Raw genomic sequence first — 23458 nt, 5'->3', positions numbered from 1 at the left:
TTAAAAAAAACGCAGTAAATTTTTCTAACTCTTGAGAGTCAATCTTTTCAACTCTTTGATCCCATCTTAAATTGTAAAAATTTGGGCCCATCGTGAACTAATGAAGAAATTGGTTGGTTATGAAATGACTATCTGGAAATCATATTTAATTTCAAGGTTGAAGTCAAACCATTGATTAAATAGATGGTTGACAGTGAGCTTTTAAAGGCAGTGTGGATTTTGGAAAGAGGTGTTTAAGTGCTGAGGTTTGAATTCTGGTCTGCCCAGAAGAGGTTGATAATGTGGACAGATTATTTAACCTCTGAATTCAGTTCCCCATTTTAAAATTGAGAGTGCTAATGCTCTTTGTCTTCTGTTCCTCAGTGGTCCTTTATGAGTATGAAATGACGTTATATCCGTGTGAGTATTTGGAAGGCTATACTGGCACCTGCTAGAATTTTAAAAATTAGTATTAGGATTAAAAATCTTTCTTTTATTCAATTTACTTAAACTAAAAAACCCCCTTAGTTCACAGCTCTCCTACTCCCCGCCCCCCGCACCTCTTGTAACCACCAGTCTGTTCTCTTCATCTGTGAGCCTGGGTTGCTGTTTTCAGATTCTACATGTAAGAGGGATCTTAGGTATTTGTCTGTGACTTACTCCACTTAGCATAAGGCCCTCAAGGTCCATTCATGTTATAACAATAGCAAGAGTTCCTTCCCTTCTTATGGCTGAATAATATTCCATTGTATATATTCCATTCCATCAATATTCTAATCTGTGTGGTGTATACCACATTTTCTTTATCCATACCTTCATTGCTGGACACTTAGGTTGTTTCCATTTCTTGGCTACTGTAAATAATGCTGCAGTGAATATGGAGGGGTGTATATATCTTTTTGAATTAGTGTTTTTGTTTTCTTTGGATAAATACCCAGGAGTGGAATTGCTGGATCATATGGTAATTATATTTTTTGTTTTTTGAGGAACCTCCATAATGCTTTCTATAGTGGTTGTACCAATTTGCATATCCATGTATAGTACACAAGGGTTCCCTTTTCTCCACATTCTCATGAACACTTGTTAGTTCTTGTATTTTTGATAATAGCCCATCAGGTAGGAGATACCTCATTGTGGTTTTGATTTGTGTTTCCCAGACGATTAGTGATATTGAGCATCTTTTTATGTACCTCTTGGCCATCTGTGTGTCTTATTTGGAAAAATGTCTATTCAGGTCTTCTGCCCACTTTAAAATCAGATGTTTTTGTTTTTTTGCTATTAACTTGTATAAGTACTTTGTATATTTTGGACATTAGCCCCTTATCAGACAAATGATTTGCAATTATTCTCTCCCATTCAGTAGGTGGCCTTTTCACTTTGTTGATGGTTTCCTTTGCTGTGCAGATGCTTTTGAGTTTGATGTAGTCCCACTTGTTTATTTTTGCTTTCGTTGTTTTTGATTTTGGTGTCAAATTCAAAAAATTGTTTCTCAGAGCCATGTCAGGGAGCTTACCGCCTATGTTTTCTTTTGGGAGTCTTATGATTTCAGGTCTTACATTCAAGTCTTGAATCTATTTTCACTTAATTCATATGTGTTGTGCAAAATAGTGGTCCAGTTTCATTCTTTTGCATTTGGTTTTCCATTTTCCCAAGCACTGTTTATTGAAGAGGCTGTTCTTTCCCTGTTGTATATTCTTGGCTCCTTTGTCATAAATTAGTTGACCATACTTACATGGGTTTATTTCTGGGCTCTCTGTTCTGTTCCCTTGGTCTCTGTGTCTGTTTTTGTGCCAGTACCATACCTTTTTGATTAATGCAGCTTTATAATAAAGCTTGAAATCAGGGAGCGAAATGCTTCCAGCTTTGTTCTTCTTCCTCAAGATTGCTTTGGCTATTTGAGTCTTTGGTGGTTCCATACAAATTTTAGGATTATTTGTTCTTCTTCTGTGAGAAATACCATTGGAATTTTGATAAAGATCCCTCCGAATCTATATATTGCTTTGGGTAATAGGGACACTTTAACATTAATTCTTCTGGAAAGCATGGAATATTTTTCCATTTATTTATGTCTTCTTCAGTTTCTTTCAATATCTTGCAGTTTTCAATATACAGGTGTTTTACCTCCTTGGTTAAATTTTTTCCTAGGGTTTTTAAAAAAAGGATAAAATCATAAAGAGGTCACCTAAACATATATTAGCAAAGGGTGACTCATACTACACATTTTAATACAAGTGGCTTACTTTTCCAGATTTCCAGCTATAATTTGAAAAGCAAGAAAACGTTTCTCTGGTAGCAGTGATGCAAATAAAAAGAAAATGTTGAATTAGTTACATACCTCAGTATTTTCTTGATTGTATTTTGTGTTTATTGATGAAGAAACATATTTGGAAAAGAGAATAATTTATGTTAGTTATATGCATAATTAAATATCTCGTTTTAGGCGGTGCTTTTAAAACTACACTCCAAATATCATCTGATTACAATTCAACAGATCAGTCATGATATTTGGAGTGCCATTAAGGTAACCTACCTTATTACTTTTTTTTTTCAACCTTGAAACATGAAAGAGGAGATGAGACACAGATTTAAGATTCATTGATCGTTAAAAAGAAATCTGGTGAAGCTGTTTCTTAGAACTCCAGTGTTCAGGGAAGTTTAAAGGATGAAATACTAAACACATTTACAGAGCTAAATCAAGATATTCATAAATTAATATAATACTAAAAGAGAGAAAATAGAACATTTCCTATCACATCCTTTCTTTTCCTGTTTTTAAATTCCAAGCTCTTTAAAGAAAACTTTAGCTCCTTAGTAATTCTTTAGGCCCTGGATGGAATGCTTATGAGCCTGGCCCAGGAACAGCCGCTGGACTGCCAAGTTCTTGCAATTTAGATTTTGGACAGTGAGGGCAGAAGCTTTTGATTGGTGTGTGAAAGGGAGGGAGGACTGAACATCCCTGTGGTGCTGCGCCGAGGGGAGGGGAAAGTTAGAAAGGATGGACACCAGGGAAGCGGCAAGTCCCTACTGAACTGCCTTTCTTTACTTTCAGGGAGAGTTCAGTGATTTAGAATATTGAATTCAGCAGGTAACTGAAGAGATGTCACTGCACTAATTTAACACTGAAATATAGGACTCTCTGAGGGGGAAAAACTATAAGCCTTTGGGGGGACCGTTTCCTGTAGGGACGATCCATTGAATTACTTGGAGAGAGAAAACTGAAAAAGAAATAAGGTGATTCTATGGTGATATTCAGTCTCGGGCCAGAGTGAATCACGTGCCTTTCATAGACCTTCTTCAGACAGGACAAAACTCCTGTCAGCAGATGCCGTCATCTGCATGGAGGAGGCCCTCCCAGGGACAAAGCCCTTCGTGTACAATCCACAACCAACACGCACTTGCAGACGTATTTTTTCCGTGTAATTTGTTTCTGTGTATGGTACTGAGACTAAATGTGCAAAGCTAACAAATTTCTTTTAAAAAGCTGTAAGTTGTAATGGTTTGTGGGAGAGATGGCGCATGTTACTAAATCTGTATTTCTTTCTTAGAGGACGTCCAACAAGATCGGGTAACCGTGGAGGTTTGTCTTTCTCCTCTTGATTAGAAGGTTGGTTTGAAATCATCAGTTTGGCAGGGTGACTGGGCCCTAAAAACAGTTACTCCAAAAGACAGTTTAGAGAACATTTTGGATAAGTTTTTCTCAAAATCTATTTAAAGCTTGACATTATAAAAGGGAAAGGATGAGAGAGACAGATACAGATACAGGACTTAGGAGAGCATGTGTTACCGAAAGACTGTGGCTGGTTTTATTCATGGAGTGGAATGGCTGCTGGTGACACTGTTTTTCTGTCACCTCTCCAGGGGGCAAGAGAGTCACACCACCTTGGAGGGAATTGGGAAAAACCCTATTAAAACTCAAATGTTGCGTGTCCCTAGGGAGACATCTTTTAGAGAAGAGTGAAGGTTGTGGGTCCCTGGGGAATATGAGTCAGTGAATCATCTGGGCAGGATGAAAAGAATTCATTATGGACTTCTGATTACTTGGTCCTCAGTTTCATTCCACACAATGGCAGGAGATTGTTTTGCCTTGAAAAGGGATCTGCTTTTGGTAGCTTAGAAGTAGGAGCAGCCGAAATGAAAGCCACCAGGATTACATTCTTACGGGAAATTTTGGTGAGAAAATAATTATAATGAATCAGCTGCTGGTGAGGCATCTTCAAAAAACCTTTTCTGAATAAGGGAAAGCAATGACCTTGGTTCTTTTTTTTTTTTTTTCTTTTTTACCAGATAGGACTCTGATCAGTATCAGTTTAGAAGAAAACCATTTTGCAGATGAAAGGAGATACCTTTGCTTTTGGGTCCAGGAAATGCAAGTGTGAAACATAGACAGCCTGTGTAGAAAAGGAATTGGAAAGTAGGGCAGGCTATTCCCATCCATTCAGATGCAGGGCAGAATGCAGGAGATGATACCTTTCTTGAGTTTGTCTTTGTCAAACTAGTTTCCGCTCACTTAAAACTCTAAAGATGAGACATAGAACTTCAAGAGACGCTTCTCTGATGGTACTTTCCCCTCTGACGCTTGCTTGTTGCAGCTTGATTGCTCTTTAGTTGTATGAAATGACAACATGGAAACTTCCAAATTCAGATTAAATTGCTAAGGGAAAAGAAAAAAAAAACTGGCTATGGATGACAGCCGTTTGTGTGAACTGGGCCCTTTGAAGCTTAATGTGTGTGTTTGTGGGGGAATCTTCCTCTTGCGTTGCAATTCCTTTGCTTTCCATCCGTTTCAAAAAGGTATTCAGCTACATGTTGGCCACAGACAGCTTCCTAGGAAGATGAGACTGTGATCTTAAAGAGAGGGTCTGTTTTATCCTCTGTTCCCTACAGCCCTTAATTGAAGCACCAATATTTGAGATGCTCTCCAGCTGATTAAGGATTAAGTCAACTGGTTATTAGCTGTTAGTTTTGTTTACAGAGGAAAAGGACTTTTAAAAAAAATTTTTATTTTATTGAGTTATAGTCAGTTTACCATATTGTGTCAATTTCCCCTGCAGAGCACGATTTTTCAGTTTTACGTGACCGTACATGTATTCATTGTTGCATTCTTTTTCACCGTGAGCTACCACAAGATCTTGTATATATTTCCCTGTGCTATACAGTATAGGAAAAGGACTTATTAAAGGAGTTAGCTTCATAATATATTTTAAAGGACAACGATATTTCTGTAAAATGCCTGTTGAATTGAGTGTGTCTTCTTTGGACAAAACCGTGCTAAGATGAAGCTGTGAGAATTTCCATGAGAAGTCAGACTTCTCCATCCTAAGATATATTTATGCTCTGAGTTTTTCTTAATCTTTTGAGGGGGTTATGTGTCCCCTTGAGACTGAAAGAAAATTTACTCTGCAACTTCCCATAAATATACACAAACACAAGATTTTACATGTATTTGAGGGTATTCAGGATTCCGTAAAGTCCACTCCTAAAGCTTGGCAGTGCTTGTCCTGACTTGTAATAATGGCCCTTACATGAAAGTGAAGCTCTGGGCTGGGTGTGTCTTGTACTTTGCTGTTTCCCCAGTGCCGAGGACAGTGTCTAGCTCACAATTAGCACCCAGTGAATCTTTGTTGAACAAATGAATCAATGACAAAATGAACGTGTTTTATTTTTTGGTATGTGGCTAGTCTGGATGTTCTGGTTGGCGGTACTTTACCAGCTCTGTGGCCTTCATGGCTACATTTACTTCTTTTGCAAAGAACAGAAACCCAATCAGTTTAAGTGAAATAGAGGCTTTTGGGTTTGCATTGCTGGGAAGTCCAAGAGGAGGCTGTGGCTTTGGGTTCAGCTGGAACCATGGGTTCCGTTGATGAGAGCAAGATTTTGTCTTTTTCTTCACTTTTTCCCTCCTTCCAAGGTTTCATTCTCTGGCAGACTTTTTCCACCCGTGGTGGGGAAGAATGTTTCCTGGCTGTGTTAGGCCTACACTTTCTCTTACAATGCTTGATCTTAGAAGGAGTAGAACCTGGCCTTTTCCCTTTCATTGTTCGTATCTGATTCTGTAAAGGCACTTTGGCTCCTCTGGACCAAGTGCTGTGTCCAGGCAGACACGAGCAGGAGGGGCCAGCCCAGGTCTTCCCCTCCCTTGGATGGTGGAGGGATCCTGTTGGTTCTTAACTATGTTATGTTAAGAGTTTTAAGTGAGAAATGGAAGTTTCTAAAAGGGTAAGGGGCAGAATAAAAAGTAAGTGTCCAAGGCACCTTTCATGATTCAATTTCAGATTGATATTGTGGTCTTAGGATGCCAGTGGGTCCTTTACTGAGCAGCTGGTTTTCTGGATGATATCCCCAAAGGCACTTACATCCTCAAAGGATAGACTTCTTTTGGTGGGGGGAGGTGTAATTAGGTTTATTTGTGTATTTAGTTTTAGAGGAGGTACTGGGGGTTGAGCCCAGGACCTCATGCTTGTTAAGCATGTGCTCTACCACTTGAGCTATAAATTGCCCCCCACCAAAGAAAAGATTTCTATCTTTCTTGTGGAATTTGTAAGAAGTAACAGAATGAATACCAATATTTGTATATGAGGGAACAAAACTAGGAATCTTGTGAAACCTATTATAAATCAGAGAGAGCTGCTGTCTTCAGATTGCAAAGGCGGTGGTTTGGATTTGCTGTGTGCGACATCCTGTTCTAGCTTTGGCTTCTCACTTGCGCTGTGGTCCGTCCAGCAGGGCTTCAATGGGTGCTGACACACCGTGCTTGGCCAGGCTCATAATTGGAGCCAGTGCAGGTTGGCCCCGGTTGGGGAAGGAAATACCTTGAAATGTATGAGTGTTGTTGAAATACTTTTCTATGTATTTATTTCAATCATAATTTCAATTATTCTTTCTTTGACGTATTTCACTCAACATTGACTTTCTAATAATGTCTATTTTTTTTTTAAAGAGAAGAAGACTGTTTTCTTTCTATAGTTATCATGCAAGTTTGAGAATAATTGGAGCCAAGGTCTTTACTGTGACACAGGAGGTCCTCTAGGACCTGGTCTTCCATTCCTTGACCTTGCTGGCCTCCTTGCCAATCACTCATCTGCTTCTCACTCCCATCAGCCATCTTGGTTCCTTGCAGGTCCTCAAACACAGCAAGCATGCTCCCATTGTCGGGTCTTCGCATTGGCTCTTCCCTCTGCCTGGACAGCTCCGTCACCTCTATTATGTCTTTTACCATGTTTTATGTTTCCTTTTTTTTTTTAATAGCATTTATCCCTTAGCACGCTATATAATTTATGGATTTATTATGTTTATTGTTTCCTATTTGTCTCCTCCCTACTACTCCTTGCAAGACTGTTGGTTTTGTTTGCTTTTAGAATAATGCCTGGCACATGGTAGCTGCTTGGTAAATATTGGTGGAATGAATGAATTTCCTGATGAAGAGATTTAAACTCATTTTCTCTGAAGTGATTACCTTACTGCGAACTTCTTTCAGCAATTAAGTGGTAAAAAGAAATAATAATGATGCAAATGATGAATCCTAGTCATTACTGAGGATGTACTTTGTGCTGGGCATTTATAATAAATGATGCTGAGGATGATTATAATGATGATAATGATGATGGCGACCACCCTGTGTTGAGTGTTGACTTTGTGCTGGGCACTTTGCATTATCAAATACAGTTCTTTTTCAGACCAACTCTATGAAATTAGGACTAGAGGCATCTCAGTGCTATAGGTAATGTAACTGCTGAACTTCCCAATGTCACACATTTAGTATGGGATAGGTACAGTGGGGATGTTAGAATCTTAAAAGGAGACGTGTATTGTTAAATTTATGTAATCCCATTTTGTCCTAATCTAGCAGAAGCCAGTATGTCTCTTTGGGAACTTTTATTTGTGGTTTTGATGATCACTGTCTGGAAGATTAGGGTTTAGAACTAGGATAAATTCATTACTTAGGATTAATTACGCGTTCTATTTTAAAAGTACTGCTATTTCTGCTTCCAGGGGTGGAAGCAAGAAGGAATAGTTTAATTTAACACATATGTGTGGCTCTTCTCAGCCATCAGACTTTTCTGCTTGTTTTTGTTTACCTTTGATTTTCCCTTCAGCTGGCTCTGCTTTCAGAGGTCACGTGGGTTGCTTCATCATTTTCAAGTAAAGATTCATTTATTCCATCCCAGAAAGAGAGGTGTCTGCTCTTTAATTAAAACACTGCAGAAAAAAGTATATCTGTCATTTCAGCTTCAATTAGATCCTTGCTGGTAACATAGATAAGTCTGAGATTATTTCCTTTGGGCACAGAAATGACTTAAAAGAGGGTCTTAACATCTCTTGATTCCAACCGTACCAATTAAAGGCGTGACCTTAGAATGACATGTTGTTTTTTTTTTTTAACCCATATTTGTTCACATTTAGCCACTGTTAATTAAGTGTTGGAAGCTATGTCTCTGAAGGAATTATGTGAGAGTGTGAAGTTTTATGTTTGTTTGTTTGTTTGTTTATTTATTTATTTATTTATAATAAGAAGAGTTTTTAGCTTTCTCCTTTTTTGGTAGTTCTTAGAAATGTCCCAGTTCCTCGTTGACTCAGAAACAAGATTCATCTGCTTGTAGCTTTAACAAGGTAACTTTTATACCCTCCAACTTTCTGGGAAACAAATGTCTAGTTTCTCATGCTATAATAATTGTGGGGCTTAGTTTATAGTTGCCAGAGGTTTTTCTGGCCAGGAAATTTCTCTTGCCAACTATTTCTTCCTTCTCTTTTATGTCTGATTAGCTAGGAGGTGGTGTTTGGGCCCCATATTCATCTCTTTTTGAAGAAGGTAGCATACTTGAAAGAACACGGAAGAGGCAGGTCCTCACACCAGTTGCTTTGCACTCTGGCAGTTTCAAAGGAAAGAAACGTTTTTGGCTAAATTATGTCCTGTTCTGCCTAGGAGCTTCTATTGACTGGATTATTTTTTTGAGGTCTCTTTTAACCATACACATCTAGAATGTATAATTAAATGTTACTTTATGGTTTGCAGAGGGCGTGAGCCAAGGAGGAATAGTCCGATCATTATTAAATACTTAGTTCATCTTTTCTTACTCTGTTCTTCCTGCTATATCATCATCAACGTCATTTAGTCTTTTGCAATTTGTTTTCCTTATCTTGGGGGCCCACTGGAGTGTAAGTTCATTCAGTCAACGATGCTTTTTATGTATTGGCTACGTGCCAGTCACCGTGCTCAGTATTGAGCATAGGAACATTTAAGATATTCTGCTGCAGTCCCCAAGGAGCTCACTGTTTCCTAGAGACGTGGACCTGGAGGTATAATGCAGTAAATAACAGCTTGAAAGGGTGTATATCAAATATGGTGGGATCCTAGAAAGAGACTGGAGGATGGATGAGTATGGGACTCTAAGTTAAACGTAAGTGCGCTGTGAGCCAAGAGAATTTTTTTAAAACCCTGTAAATTTAGGCTATATTTTAGAAATATAGTAGGGACAGGCAAACTGTATAATCTGAAAAGAGTTGAAGGATCTGGTATATTCATGTTCCATATGTGCTCAAAAAGAAAATATTTTCTCCAGCTGCTGAGTCCAGGTGTTTCCGTGAGAAGTTATATGTTTTATATATGTCTGTTAGATCAGGCTTGCTAATTATGGGTTTCGGAGCACATACCCTGACTATGTTTTGTCTGTTTGCCCTATCCGTGATTGAGAAGTGTGTTGAAATCTCCCACTATGATAATGTCTTTGTTCATTTCTCCTTGTAGTTCTGTAAATTTTGTTTTATATAATTTGAGGCTGTTACATTTACATTTAGAATTCTTACGTATTCTTAGAGAACTGAAACACTTCTCATTACACAGTGGCCTTATTTGTCCTGAATAATGCTTTTTTAAAGTCTGTTTTTCTGATACTGTCACAGCTATCATAGCATTCTTTTGAGCACTGTTTCTTTGCTGTGCCTTTTTCTGTCCTTATGTTCTAGGCATGACTCTTGTAAATAGCATATGGTTAGCTTTTTTTTCATCCAATCTGGAAATCTGTGTTTTTTGCTTGTTGTTTTGTTTTGTTTTCTGTTTTTTAAAAATCTGTCTTTGAAGTGGTAAGTTAAAACTTAAATTTATTATGATTAAAATTGATCTATTTCTACCCTCTTACTTTGTGCTGTATGTTAATCATGATTTTCCTTGATTTTTTTCTTCTCTCTTAATTCTTTTTGAATCAGTTGAATTTTTGCTTATTTTTCTTCTTGTTCCATTCCTCCTTCTCTATTGGATTTGTGTTTATATACTATTTCTGTTGTTTCAGTATTTTCTTTTAAACTTATCATATGCACCCTCAATAAAATATAAAGTTAATTGATATTTTAACTCGTTCCTGTGCAATTCAGAACCATGGAGCTATTTAACTCTGATCACTCCCTTTCTACGTATATGCAGATGTCTGGTATGTAGTGCTGTACTTTTAAAAACTCACAAATTAGTCATTATTATTCTTTTATAACAATAATGTGTATTTAAATTTATTCACATGGTTAACAATTTTTCCTTCCTATTCCTGTTTTTCTACTAACACATTTTTCCTTCTACCTGAAGAATATCCTACCGGATTTTTTAGTGAAAATTTGTTAGTGGTAAATTTTAGTTTTTATCTATCTAAAAAGACTTTGACATTACCCTATTCCTAAAAGTTAGTTTTGCTGGGTAAGCAATTTTAACTTGACAATTAAATTTTCTCTCAGCATTCTAAGAAATGATTCCAGTATCTCCTGGATTGTACTGTAGAATCTGAGAAGTTAGCAGACCAATATGTTGTGTTTTCTGTGTCTGTAGATTCATATCTTTCATTCGTTTAGGACATTCTCAGCTATTATCTCTTCAAATATTGCCTCTCTTCCATCTCTCTGTTCTGTCTTTCCAGGATGCTGATTATATATACACAGTTACCTTCTTGTCCTGTCCCTTATATTTCTTAACCCCATTTCCCTATTTTCTTTGTCTTTCTTGTCCTCTGTTTCATTTTGAGTAATTTCTTAAGAACTATCTTCCAGGTCATTAATTAGTTGTGTCTAATTTACTGTCTTAAACCCATCTACTTAATTCAACAATTATTTTTTCATCTCTAGAAATTCTTCATCTAATCTGTTTGGCCATTTTTGATGTGCTCTCACTCTTTGCTCTTTTAAAAAACGTTCTCTAATGTCTTTAAACATTCATAATAGTTATATTTTAAGTTGATAATTATAATACCTGTTTATTATTGTTTTTGTTGATACATACATAGCAGTTTGTTGCGTTGTCTTATTAGTAATTTAAAAAATATTTGAACTCGTATTTCTTGAATGTAATCTGCAGTTTAACTACTATAAACTCTGGACAAGATATAAAAAAAAATGTGAAAGTGTGAGGGAGTGACCCAAACCAGGCAAAACCTGCGGTGGGGAGGTGTCCCCTTGGAATAAGAGAGTGTCACTAGGTGAGTTTCCCATTTTATAGCCTTTTTTCCTGAGAGCACCTTTAAGCTGGTGCCAACTAGGTGGCAAAAACTCAGATAGGGATGACAGTCTGATAGTAGTAAACATCTGGACCTGAACTTTGCCTAGTGAGTCACTTTTACCAATGCCAACGATCTTCTAGCTCTTTAAAGATGATTGAGAACTTAGCCGTCACTAAATAATTGATCTTATCTGGTATAGATTCCCATTCACGTCCTGAGAAAGACACTTTGCAAATGCTTTGCGTTTCATGAGAATGGTAATGGACAAGCTAGAACAAAATGCTGCACATACTGACTTGCAATAGTATTGAGTTCAAAGAGGTTGAGCAGGCAGGATCAAGAGAGAGGATCAAGGAAAGGAAGCTATGATACGGCGAAGGAAAATCTGAGAAGTCGGATTGCTTTATTTGGCTGGGTTAAGACTTTAAGCTTTCAAAAGATACAGGAAAATCTTTTTTGAAGTCACAGTCACATGCACATACTTTTCTTTGAAAGACAACGTGTAACTCTTCTAGTGCCCCACCCCCACCCCCACCTCCAGGTTCACGTAGCATCCATATTCTCAACATAATTGTTGCACAAAACGATGGCTTCTTGTGGTGATTTCTAAAAAAGTTAATATGTGAGTGACAGCGTTCCCTGTGTAGTCCTCATAATACCTTGTTTTTTTTTTTTAAAGGTCTTTGAGTCATTTCGTCTAGGCGATAAAACTGATAAAAAAATTTAAGCATAAGGATTCATATGGTATTTATCGGGGTTTCCATGTACTTCAAAATTTAGTGCTTATGCTGTAATTTATATGTGGTTTAGATTAATTTTATCTTTCATGGGAGAACAACTGGAAACATTTTCAATACTTAAGAGCAAACACAATTTTGACTTTAGAAGGAACCCGTTTTAGAGATATTAGCAGCAATAACCCTGTGCATGGTTGAAAAACTTACATACAGAATTAAATGTACTTTTAATAGTTAAGCGTAAAATACTTGTGTTAGTAAAAATATATTATTGAAATAAGAAATCTAAAGAGAGAAGATAATGTTAAGCTTTATTGGTTTCACTTTTAAAAATCTCCCATTTCAAATGGCAAAAGTGAATTTAGCTCTGCTTGTCAGTGTAGGTAAAATATGAATACAGCTAGGAGTAAATTTTCTGTGTTGCATTTGTTCTACACTTACAAGTTAGAACTCTTTTTGGCAGAAGGTTTTCCAATAACATTACTTCCCTCTTTGCGTGATTAGAATTGTTTATGGCCTTGTACGGGGTGTACCCACTGGACTTATCAGATGTAAAGTATGGAACTGGACGTTTGTGGAACCTAGTATTTCCTGTTAAGGTACTCTGAATTATAAGACAGATTAATTTGCTTACAAGCAAGAATCTACAGGTCTTGAGGTTGGCTCCTTACTTAAGGCAATTTGAGTATTGCTAGGTAAGAAAATGTTCACATTACTAAATCGCAAAACCTTAAGATGTTAAAATGCTGTGTTTCTAAAGACTATGGTGAATGAATGGAACAAAAATCACATACTAGTACTTTACTGGGACTGAAATAATCAATAGAATAAACTTAAAAAATTGATTCTTGGGAGGAGGGTACAGCTTAGGGGTAGAGCGGATGCTTAGCATACGCGGGGTCCTGGGTTCAATCCCCATTAACTCCATTAAAATAAATAAACCTAATTCCCTACCCCCACCCCGATTGATTCTGAACAGTTAAGCTTTCAAACTACAAAGTACAAAATATTACAAAGTCAGAATCTGCTATGGAAAGATGATACCGCAAGCCAAGTTTAATTACAAAACAGGATCAGAGAAATGAGAACCCACAAAAATAGAAGGAATTTGTGAGATCGCAGCTGCCCCATTTAAAGAATGAGACACAGAGGTTACGTGGCTAAACACATAACACAGCTGGCTGTGTAGTGGCAGGTCAAGATTAGAACTCAAAATTTTCTCTTCTCTTCTGGTACTGCTTCTAAATGCAGGTGAAGGAGGGGGTTGACTGGTGTGTCAGGGCTGTTGGAGGGCTCTGGCGGTGGTGAGTGGTGGGGTTGTGTGGGGCGGAGAGACAGTTTTGCTAAGAAGCCAGAAGATTGCAGCTAAGGGAGAAGTTCATGTGGCCAGCAGAGTCAAAATCCCAGAGTTGGGGATGAAGTTTTTTTGTGACAGAGTTCTGAGGGTGCTTTAAAGGCAGTTCCGTCATACTAATGAACCCTAGCCACAAGATTAGACATCTTTCTTACTGATCTTTCTTAATGTCCCTTGGGGATTCTCCACTTTCTCTTTTCCCTCAAATTTATTTTATTTAAATGCACTACTGAGTCATTTTATTAGAAATGAACTTTATCACTCAATTGTACAAGGATCAGATGTATGTGGTAAGCAAACATTAGGAAGATAATACACTTATTTTACAAAGTGTGCAAGGTAGAAATACCATTTATGGCTTCATAAGGAAAAATATATGACTAATATATTTTACCTATTTCGTGGCATTTTCTTTGTAGTTGATAGAGTAAGAAGGGACCAGGGAGTCATTAACTTTCTTTTGGAAATCTATTTAAAAATCTGATTGCCATGCATTGTTATGCAATAATGTATTTACACTCCATATGTAGTCCTAAAACATATGCTATTTACTTTTGCCTACTTATGCCTTCTACATAAATGGAATTATATAACATTTGGGACTTGCTTTTTTCTAAGCTCAGCTTTATGTCTTTGAGATTTTCAGCGTTGCATCAGCTGAAATAGTTATCTTTTATATGAAATTATTCATTTGTCATAATTTATTTATCCATAGTACAATTATTGACGAACATTTGGGTTTTTCCAGTGTTTGCTCTCCTGAACGGTGCTGCCTCAGACACTCTTATACATGTCTCCAGATGCACATGTGCAGGATTTCTTTAGGGGGCATATCTGTCCAGTTGAAATTTGGTTCACATATATGTATAAAATAATTCAGAGTAGCTAATGACATCTCCTTATCGATAACTTAGAAGGTCTAATTGTTGAATGATTTTTTTCTTATTAGTTAAAGTGAACAACTATTTACAGTTATGACCTTATGAAGAGAAGATAGATATGAGGGCTAATAGATTTTATGTTAGTTGAGTTTCAGTGACAGATTGAGAGGTTTAGGGTATTGCTGCAATTGCCTGTGGGGCTTACTTGCTGATTCAGACAGGGGCAAAATTAATGCAGCCCATTAAAAAGTGCACTGATACATTGGGAGAGATGCTACATAAGATATCGTTATTTAGAGCAGGCTGTCTTGGTCCTTTTTCAGATTTGATGTGTTTGGTATTTTTCTGAGACACATCTGGTTGGGGAATATTTCCTGCCCTTTCTGCCATCCATTACCAGATGGCCATTTGTCAGATCCAGTTATTTTTACTGTTTATGGCATCTACCCAGAACAACGTGATTAACATGGACTCAGTTATTCAAAAAGTGACTCAGTCATTCACTCGGTTAATAATTCTTTAGCACCTTCCATGTTTGGGGCCTAATACTTAGATCCGGCCGTATTATGGTGAGCAGCACAGAATTGGGCTCATTCTCTTAGAATTTATGATTTATAGTGCTAGAGAAATATGCATAAATAAGAGATCTTGATGGAGTGTGAGAAGTTCTCTTGATGGTGGATGGCCTCGGGTGGGATGGCAGTGCAGAACAGGCACTCCGAATCCGTTTCAGAAAGACTAGAGAGCCTTTAGAAAGTACAGATTCTTAAGCCTTATCCCCAGACATTGTGGTTGGAGTAAGTCTGGACCAAAGAAACTTCTTGTTGTTATTGTTTTTATTATTACCTCCTAATACAGTTCAGCCAGGTAGCCACATTTGGGATACACTGTTGATGAGTCATTAAAAATGGGCAGTAATCACGACAAAGTTTCTAAATGACTTAGTCAGGGATGGAGTAAATAATTTTCGGATGATTTCTGATCCCAGGCCAAAGGCAGATTTATATTTGTTCCTATTCAATTATAAATTCTTGTTACATAGCCTGTAAAAGTTAACTGTCCCAGTGTTGGATGGGAAAGCCTGGCTTATCAGTAGCACACAGGAGAAGGACCTGACATCGTTTAGCTATTATAAGCCCAGTGGAAGTCAGAGGTGGGCTTGGCGGGCCTGGAAGCTACTGCACCTTAGTATGTGTAACTATGAGCTTTGTATCGGAAAGAAGGAGGTAAGAGTCCCCGGTCCCCTGCACACCTGGACTCCTGTGGATGGTCTCCAGGATCCCATTTAAGGGGGATGCTGGCACTTGGGTGTCTGAGAGGACATTGAGCTCCTTGGCAAATATCCTTGGGAGGAAGAACTGGAGAGAAATGGTCTTGTTCATCCCAGAAAAAGAAAGCTTAGAGCTATAGTTCCAGAAGAAAGAACTGGGACCAGAAAGGGAAAGTTATTTGGGAAGCAAGTCTCATTTATTCATTGACTCATGTATTTATTTAACAGATTTTTTTTTAGTATCTACTGTAACTCATTCAAGTGGATGCCAAGGATATAATGGTAAACAGGATGGAGTCAGTTCCTGACTTCTGGGACCTAAGATTTGCTGGAGGATCAAACAGGTTAAGCACACAGTTACAAGAAACTATAAGTACTGTGACGTGAAGAACAGGGTGCTGCTTCACCTTCATGTAAAACACATTTCCAGTATTAGTACTGTCAGAAAGATGGCGAATGGTGAATACTCTGGCCCTGGAGATATTCAAGAAGAGGCTTCTTGGAGATACTGTAGAAGTTGTGCTGACAACTACTATTAAACCCTATTTAACTTTTAACATCAATGATCACATGTCTTTTTTTTTATTGAAGTATAGTCAGTTTACAATGTTGTGTCAATTTCTGGTGTAGAGCACAGTGCTTCAGTCATACATAGACATACATATATTCGTTTTCATATTCTTTTTTATTATAGGTTACTACAAGGTGTTGAATATAGTTCCCTGTGCTGTACAGTATACTGCCTACTATATGTAAAATAGATAAACAGCATATATGTTTTTATAACAGATTTCACACTCCTTGTTTCTCTTTCCACCCTTTCTATCCTAATCTTCCCTTTCCTCCATTTGCTCCAAACTCAGTTCCAGGTCTTTAAGTCTGCGTGATGAGATGATTTTCTTTGCAGTTTAACAGACCTTTGTTTATAAGGGATAGGACAGATTCTTAGAACTGAAGTCACTCTTAATTATTATGTTTTTATCTGGGCTACCAGATAATTGAGGAGAGGCGCAAGTGTTTATATAAACGCCCTGTGACCTGATTTTATGCCTTTAGTCTTCCCCGTTCCTCTTGGTGGCTAGCCCGTGCAGGTGGGGACTCTCGGGGGACCTGCATTTCTATGGGGATGGGCAGGCACAAAGAGTGGGTAAAAATGTCAATGCCGCTTACTGTATAATTGTTATGTGCTCTTAATGAGACTATGGCTTTCTTGTGACCATCATGTTTTGAATTCTTAACATCATGTCTTTTTTTTTAACTTTTTAAATTGAAATATAGACAGTTTACAATGTGTCAATTTCCGTTGTACAGCACATTGCTTCAGTCATACATGCACATTTATATATTAGTTTTCATATTCTTTTTCACCGTGAGCTGCTACAAGATATCGAATATAGTTCCCTGTGCTATGCAGTGTAAACTTGTTTATCTATTTTATATATACCAGTCAGTATCTGCAAAACAACGTATCTTAACTGATTAGGAAACCTGACCTTTCCCTCAGAGCATTTTTTAAAAAATTTAAATATTACATTGTGACAATCTCAGGACTGAGTCTTTCACGTTCAGTGTTAGAGCCTGAAGCTGGATGTTGTGAAGGCTTGCGTTTGCTTTCTCTTGACCCAATGTGATTTCCTGTTTCTAAGAAAACAGTTTTAAAGACTCTTAAAAGGAATTTCTTGCATGCTTGGCAGCTCCTGTAAAACCACATTTTAGTAAACCAGTGTGAATGAAGTATATATTAAAAAAAAAAAATCAAAGAAAGAACCATGTTGCTTGACCAAAGTAGCATTTTGTTTTGTGGAAATTGGATCCCATAGAAAAATCTGGTGATTTAGGATGTGTTTGCTGTTGTAACGAGATAAACCAGAAACCAAAAGTTTTCATTTTGGATAATCATCCTAGTTCAAGAGGACAGTTGATCACAAATTGGGGTTTACTTTGTGCTGGAATTGATGCATACTCTTGAGTCTGGTTAACAGCATTTTTTAAAAAGAAACAAAATTGCAACTTGGGCATCTTTCCAAATGAATTCACAAATTTAGAATTAATTCACATGCATTCTTACAATATTCTGGAGGCGACCCCAGTTACTGCATCGCTTAGTCAATGGAGAAAATGAACGTTAGTGAGTCTTTGGCTGTTAGATGTTCCTCTCTGAGCAGGAGATTCATGTCTCCTGGCTCTCAGATCAGAGATTCGGCTTCTCTCAGAATTGTCCTAGAAATGGGCTTCTTATAAAAAATTTAATAGGTATTAAACATGTTTTTGTGACTACAAAGGTATTTTATTCCTTTGAGTCATGTTTGTTGAGTGCCCACTCTGTGTCAGGCATCCTTCAAGAGACAGACACGTGGTGAGGAATAAGGCAGGCAAAGTCCCTGATTTTATTTATCTATTAGAACTTATTTCAGGGCTTACTGTGTGCCGGAAACTGTACCGGGTACTTTACAGATGATGTTAAGTCACTTAAACCTCCTGCCAATGCGGTGAGGTAGGCACTCTGATCCTTGTTCTGCAGAAGGTGGGAAGGAGGGTCGGCATCACCTGGCTGGGAGGTGGCCGGGCCAGGGCTGAGCACAGGATGAGCCCCGAGTGTACGGTCACTCTAGGCCTGATTTTGTAAGTTTACACATTCTTCGTAAAAACAAAACAAAACAAAACAAACGCGTGCACACACAGAGAAGAAGATAAACACTACGGGCAGTCTGACTATTGTTAATGTTTTGGAGTCTCTGTTCCAGCCCTCATATGTGTGTGTGCACATGTGTGTGTGCACGTGTGTGTGTGTGCACGTGTGTGTGTGCGTGTGTGTGTGTGTTTAAATGTATATGATATCTTATTGATCTGTCACCACTTCTTTTCACAACATGTGATAAATGTTTTGCAGGCCGTGCATTTGAAAAATATGAGCGTAACTAGCTGAGCAGTGTTCCGTGGTTTGTCTGTATCATGATCTACGAGGATTTATCTAACCAGTTTCCTACCACTTAACAATGTTTCTTAATTTTGAATTTCATAAACCCTGCTTTAGCTAATGCCTGGATCACCAAATCATTTTACAAATCTATGAGCATTAAAACATTTCTGAGCGAAGAATTGTATTAAAACTCTTTGGAAATATTTATACAATATCCACGTGGGGTCTGTACTCTGTGAACAGGATGATGTTAACAGCATGCTTTTCCTTCTAGGCTAGTGGACGACAGATGTGTCGTAAACCCAGAGGCGGGGGACCTTGCCAACCCTCCCAAGAAGTTCAGAGGTAAGAAATAAATATGTATTTTTTTTTTTTACCATGCGACCTAAAGAGGGGGGGTGTTATTTTTGTGTCTTAAAATAAGTAATGTTAGAACTTTATTCACTATAAAACTTTCAAATAGAAGTGTATCCACTGAATTTTTTTCCCCCCAAATTTCCCATTATTTTTCTTCTTTTACACATTGAAGGGCTGATATTGAAAGAATAGTTCCAAGTTTTGTTTTGCTGGTCTGTGTGTTCAAAGGACATCTTGGTAAATAGCTGTGAGAGGCCACTTTGCAAACCAGTAAATACAGCTGAATGATAAGTATTTGTGTATTTTTGTGACAGTGGTACAGTAAATGTTAGTGTTTCATTATTAGCTATTTAAGTTGTCTTTGTGAAATCTTCAGGACGGTGACATCAATGTGTTTGCTTAGTTTTTAAAATGTCATTTTGGATGATGTCTAGTGACTAGCAGTTGTCTTAGAACTCCTTTCTAGGTATCATCTTAGAGGTACCTTCATAAATATCAACTAAGAAATTGTTCATAGTAGGAGACATTATAACTCGACTGTTACCGAGAGAAGGGTTAATGGGATTTGCAGAGAATCATAGTCAACTAAAACCAGTAATTAAGAGCGTGTGCAAATCAGTTTCATAGTTTGTGTGGACTTATAATAAGAACAACTTTAAAACAGCGTTCATTTTGAACACACTGTGTTCAAATGTATTCCTACTTACACAGTACCGAAAAGTAGCTTTAATAAGAGATACAGATCTGGAGAGAGAGTGAAAGGGATTCCCCTGGCCCCAAGGCCAAGTCAGGATGTGCTCTGCCTGCACGGGGGAAGGGAGATGTTTAACATGTGGTAAATGGTTTCCATGTTTCACTTTCTGTGATGGGCACGTTCTACACAATTCTTTTTATAAGACTGTCTTATGTATGGCATTTGCAGTAAACTTAGAATCTTACAGAAAGCGTGCCAAGCCCAATAAATATCCTTTGGGTAAACTTGGTCACTTTGAATAAGTGGTCCAGATGTCTCCCCAGGTAGAGGAATTAACATCGAGCAGGCGGTGGGGGACAGACTGCCTGTTAGAAGCACTTGTAAGAGTGCTCAGTGGGGATGTTCCCCTAATTCAGTATTCCCACTGCACACAGTCCCCACGGCAGGTGGACTCACAATAAAACTCCATGAAGGAGAGCCAGCAGTTGTGACAAACAGACAAGAAGTGCTCCAGGACAGGGGACTGTGGGTAAGGGTGTGGAAATGATTTCAGAGACAGAAGAGGCCAGATGAGCCCTAATGGAAGAACGGACAATATGAAAAAAGAGCATACAGGTTCTAAAAAGCATGACCTGGCATATTATATAAAGATGAAGAAACAGGTATTGTTTTGGAAAAGAAAGCTGAGATTACCCAGAATGCAGCGCAGAGGAAATGAATGAGTCATAAAAAGTGTGGAGGCTGGACTGAGAAGGTCCGGGAGCATCTCATCCCGTTCCAGGAGGTGAGGCTGGTGCGCACGAGAATGAGGTAATGTGGGAAGAGATACGGGCGAGAACTTCCTGAAGCTGAAGAAACCCAATGCTCCTCAGGTGGGAGAGGCACCCTGAGTTCAGAGTTGTGATGATAAACAAAACCGGGTCCACAGACACTCTTTTGTGAACTGCAGCTTGTTAAAGATAAAAAGCAAAGTTTTAAAACACAAACCGGGACAACAAATCTGCATTTGTAGCAGACAAAAGCTTGGGGTTCGGGTTTTGACTGTGCCGCTCGCTGGCTGTGTCATCTTAAGTAGGTCACCCAATGACTTTGTGCCTTGGAGGACATCTGTCATTGGCTGGTGGGAGCCAGGGTGGATGAGAACAAGAACAATCCCACCACACAATGCTTTGTGAGGCTTGAAATCTTTCCAGAGCATAAATGTAAAAGTGTTTTAAGCCATTACACAAATGGCAGCTAACTTACCACAGAAAGGCATAATGTATTTCCTTTAAATGTATTTGGCTCTGTTCTTACATTATAACCTCTACAAGGGCAGGATTTTATCCTTTTTCTTTTTGTGCTTTACAAGCATAGAGCTTTGCCCACCATAGACATCCAAAAAAAAAAAAAAAAGCCATTAGATGCTTGTAGGTGAGAGACCCAGACTTTCCCGGGATCATGTGATACAGCTTGGTTCCCAGGGGTGCTCCATGCTTCACTGCCGTGAGCTTGGGTAGCTTTATTCCTCTGTCAGTCCGGGGAGGTTGATCTGTCAAAGACAAACCTTCAGGGTTTGTGGCTGCCTTTTTTTCTTTTCCTCTTTCCCAGTGAAGGGAATTGTTTTAAGTGCAAAGACTATTTCAGTATATCCGAGGGCACCCTGGGGTACCAGCTCTGTACCCAGTAGGTGACTATACACAGATACTCAGTGTCCTCTGATTCAGCGGGCACCGGTTCAATGTATGAGTCACTCAGGTGCTCCGTCCGCCCCTGGGAGGCTGGCTTTTCTCGTAATCTAATACTTCAGGTCATTGTCCTTGCTCGTTTGCTCTCATTTTCTACCTGTAGCTTAAGACTAAATCATGTGTCTCACTCCGCTCATCTTTGGAGAAGGAGGGTATTTTTCTGTTGGCAATTCAAGGTTCCCTTTTATCTTAAAACTCTGACTCTCATCGTCTGATTCTTGGAAGCCCATCCTGACGGAGGAGCCCCGGAGGAGAGTTCCCCAGGCTTGTCTCTGCCCTGGCCTTCACAGTACTCAGCAGCCCTGAGCAGACCGTGTGGTCCCAGATGCCACATCCTTTCACCTACCTTGTCCTTTCTGCAGCTTCACCCTTCTCTGCCTGGATGTATTTCTCCTGTACCTTTTGACTGTAAAGGTCATCATTTTTTCCTAGATTTGCCTCCCAGAATCACCACGCCTATATTTCCAGAATCCTCTGGCAAGTGTCCAGAGCCCCCTCCCTTCATGTTACTTTTTAGGTAACACGAAGACACAATAGCTGTCTATCCGCAATAGTTCAGCTGCACCTCGGTCCCTCTTGCCTCAGCCAGACAAATGATGTTCTCAAAGTACTTTGAAAAGTATTTTATTTTTCATACTCACTCCATGGTTTGTTCAAGTGAATCATCAAATTTTAGGGCTCTAGGCAATTCAAAGTAAATCTAATACAGCTCCCCCAACGTTTTGAATGAGGAGCCAAAGTTCTAAAGGGGTTAACAAGACTAACCAATAGACACAATTGTGCAAGAAATGTTCCTTTGATCGTGTCACACTGCCTCTCATGTGAATAGAGGAAATGAAGTTTTAACAAATGAACGACTTCCCAAGGGTTATTTACAGCCTGGCAGATGGACAGCTATTTTTCAGTGGAAACCACACAGTCATAATAGTATTAACAGAAGCACAGTGGCTTTAAGTGAGTGCAAAAACTTTTTCATGATCAAATATTCTGTAATTTTTAAAGACGGACTTTAAACTTTGGAATCTGTTTAGATGTAAGGCAGTATAGAGAGCTCCCTTCCACCCAGTTTCATTATGTTAGCGTCTTATGTAACTGTGGTACGTTTGTCAAAACTAAGAAATTACCGTTTACCATTACTGTTGACTCAATTCCAGGCTTCCTTCGGATGCCACCCATTTTCCATTGATGTCCTGTCTCCAGTCCTGATCCCATGTTAGTCATCATGGCTCCTCAGCCGTCTCTGGCCTGTGACACTTTCTCAGTCTTTCATTGTTTTTTGGTAACCTTGATACTTGGAAGAGTAATGGCCAGTATTTTGTAGAATGTTCGTTGGTCTGGCTCTGGTTGGTGTTTTGGCCATGATTAGACTGGGACTAAGGTTTTGAGAAGGAGGCTGACGGCCCTTCTCCTTGCTTCATATCAGGGGCGCGTATTATCAACACGAGGTGTCACTGGTCCTATTTTTTGATATACAGTTAACCCTCCTCCTTCACACTAAATGGTAGGAGTTATTTTTGTTGACTTTATATTTTCTGTTTTTTTTTTTCTTTTTCTTTTTTTCTCTCCTAGTCTCTTTGTGTACTTCCCCCCTCATCTCTAGAAAACTCTTCTCTGGCACAGATTTTTCCAAAAGTTTGTGTCTACCGATATGTGTGCCTTTTCTGTTAGGAGGAGAGACATATCTAAATCAAAACAAGAGAGGTTTGTGTGTCCTTTTATTCCCATCAGGGTGATAAAACACAGAAGTAATGGAGAACCCAGGGAGCCACTCCCCCGGCGGGACGAGGGAAGGGAAAACAGCCCCTTCTCCTGGCTGGTTAGTTAGTCCCGCAGCCTCGGACCATTTGGTCTTGAAATTTCCAGCTCTGAGATTCTGTGGTCATTTGACACATGTGACTATTTCATAATCCATCCAGCCTACCAAGTGGCTGCTTCTGGAAGCAAGAAGTTGCTCTGAAGCAGTAAGTTAGAATGCTTCAGGAACTGGAACTAAAATTGAGACTGTCTCTGCTGTGCAGTGGCACACGAGAATCAGCGAAAGTGAAAATCAGGGACTTCGGGGAACACT

The 23458-nt window shown here is 38.7% G+C and overlaps 1 protein-coding gene across 2 annotated transcripts in view; it reads left to right on the top strand.

The window, feature by feature from the left end:
* ITPR2 (inositol 1,4,5-trisphosphate receptor type 2) overlaps positions 1-23458 on the top strand; it is a 419018-nt gene that overhangs the window by 15658 nt on the left and 379902 nt on the right. For both annotated transcript variants that reach the window (XM_031443910.2, XM_064479133.1), the window contains exon 2: positions 18887-18957. In XM_031443910.2, the coding sequence (XP_031299770.1) occupies positions 18887-18957 (71 nt within the window). The remainder of the gene's footprint in view (positions 1-18886; positions 18958-23458) is intronic.

Source organism: Camelus dromedarius, chromosome 25, assembly GCF_036321535.1.
Source record: "Camelus dromedarius isolate mCamDro1 chromosome 25, mCamDro1.pat, whole genome shotgun sequence".
Lineage (NCBI taxonomy): Eukaryota > Metazoa > Chordata > Mammalia > Artiodactyla > Camelidae > Camelus > Camelus dromedarius.
This window is presented reverse-complemented; position numbering and strand designations above follow the sequence as displayed.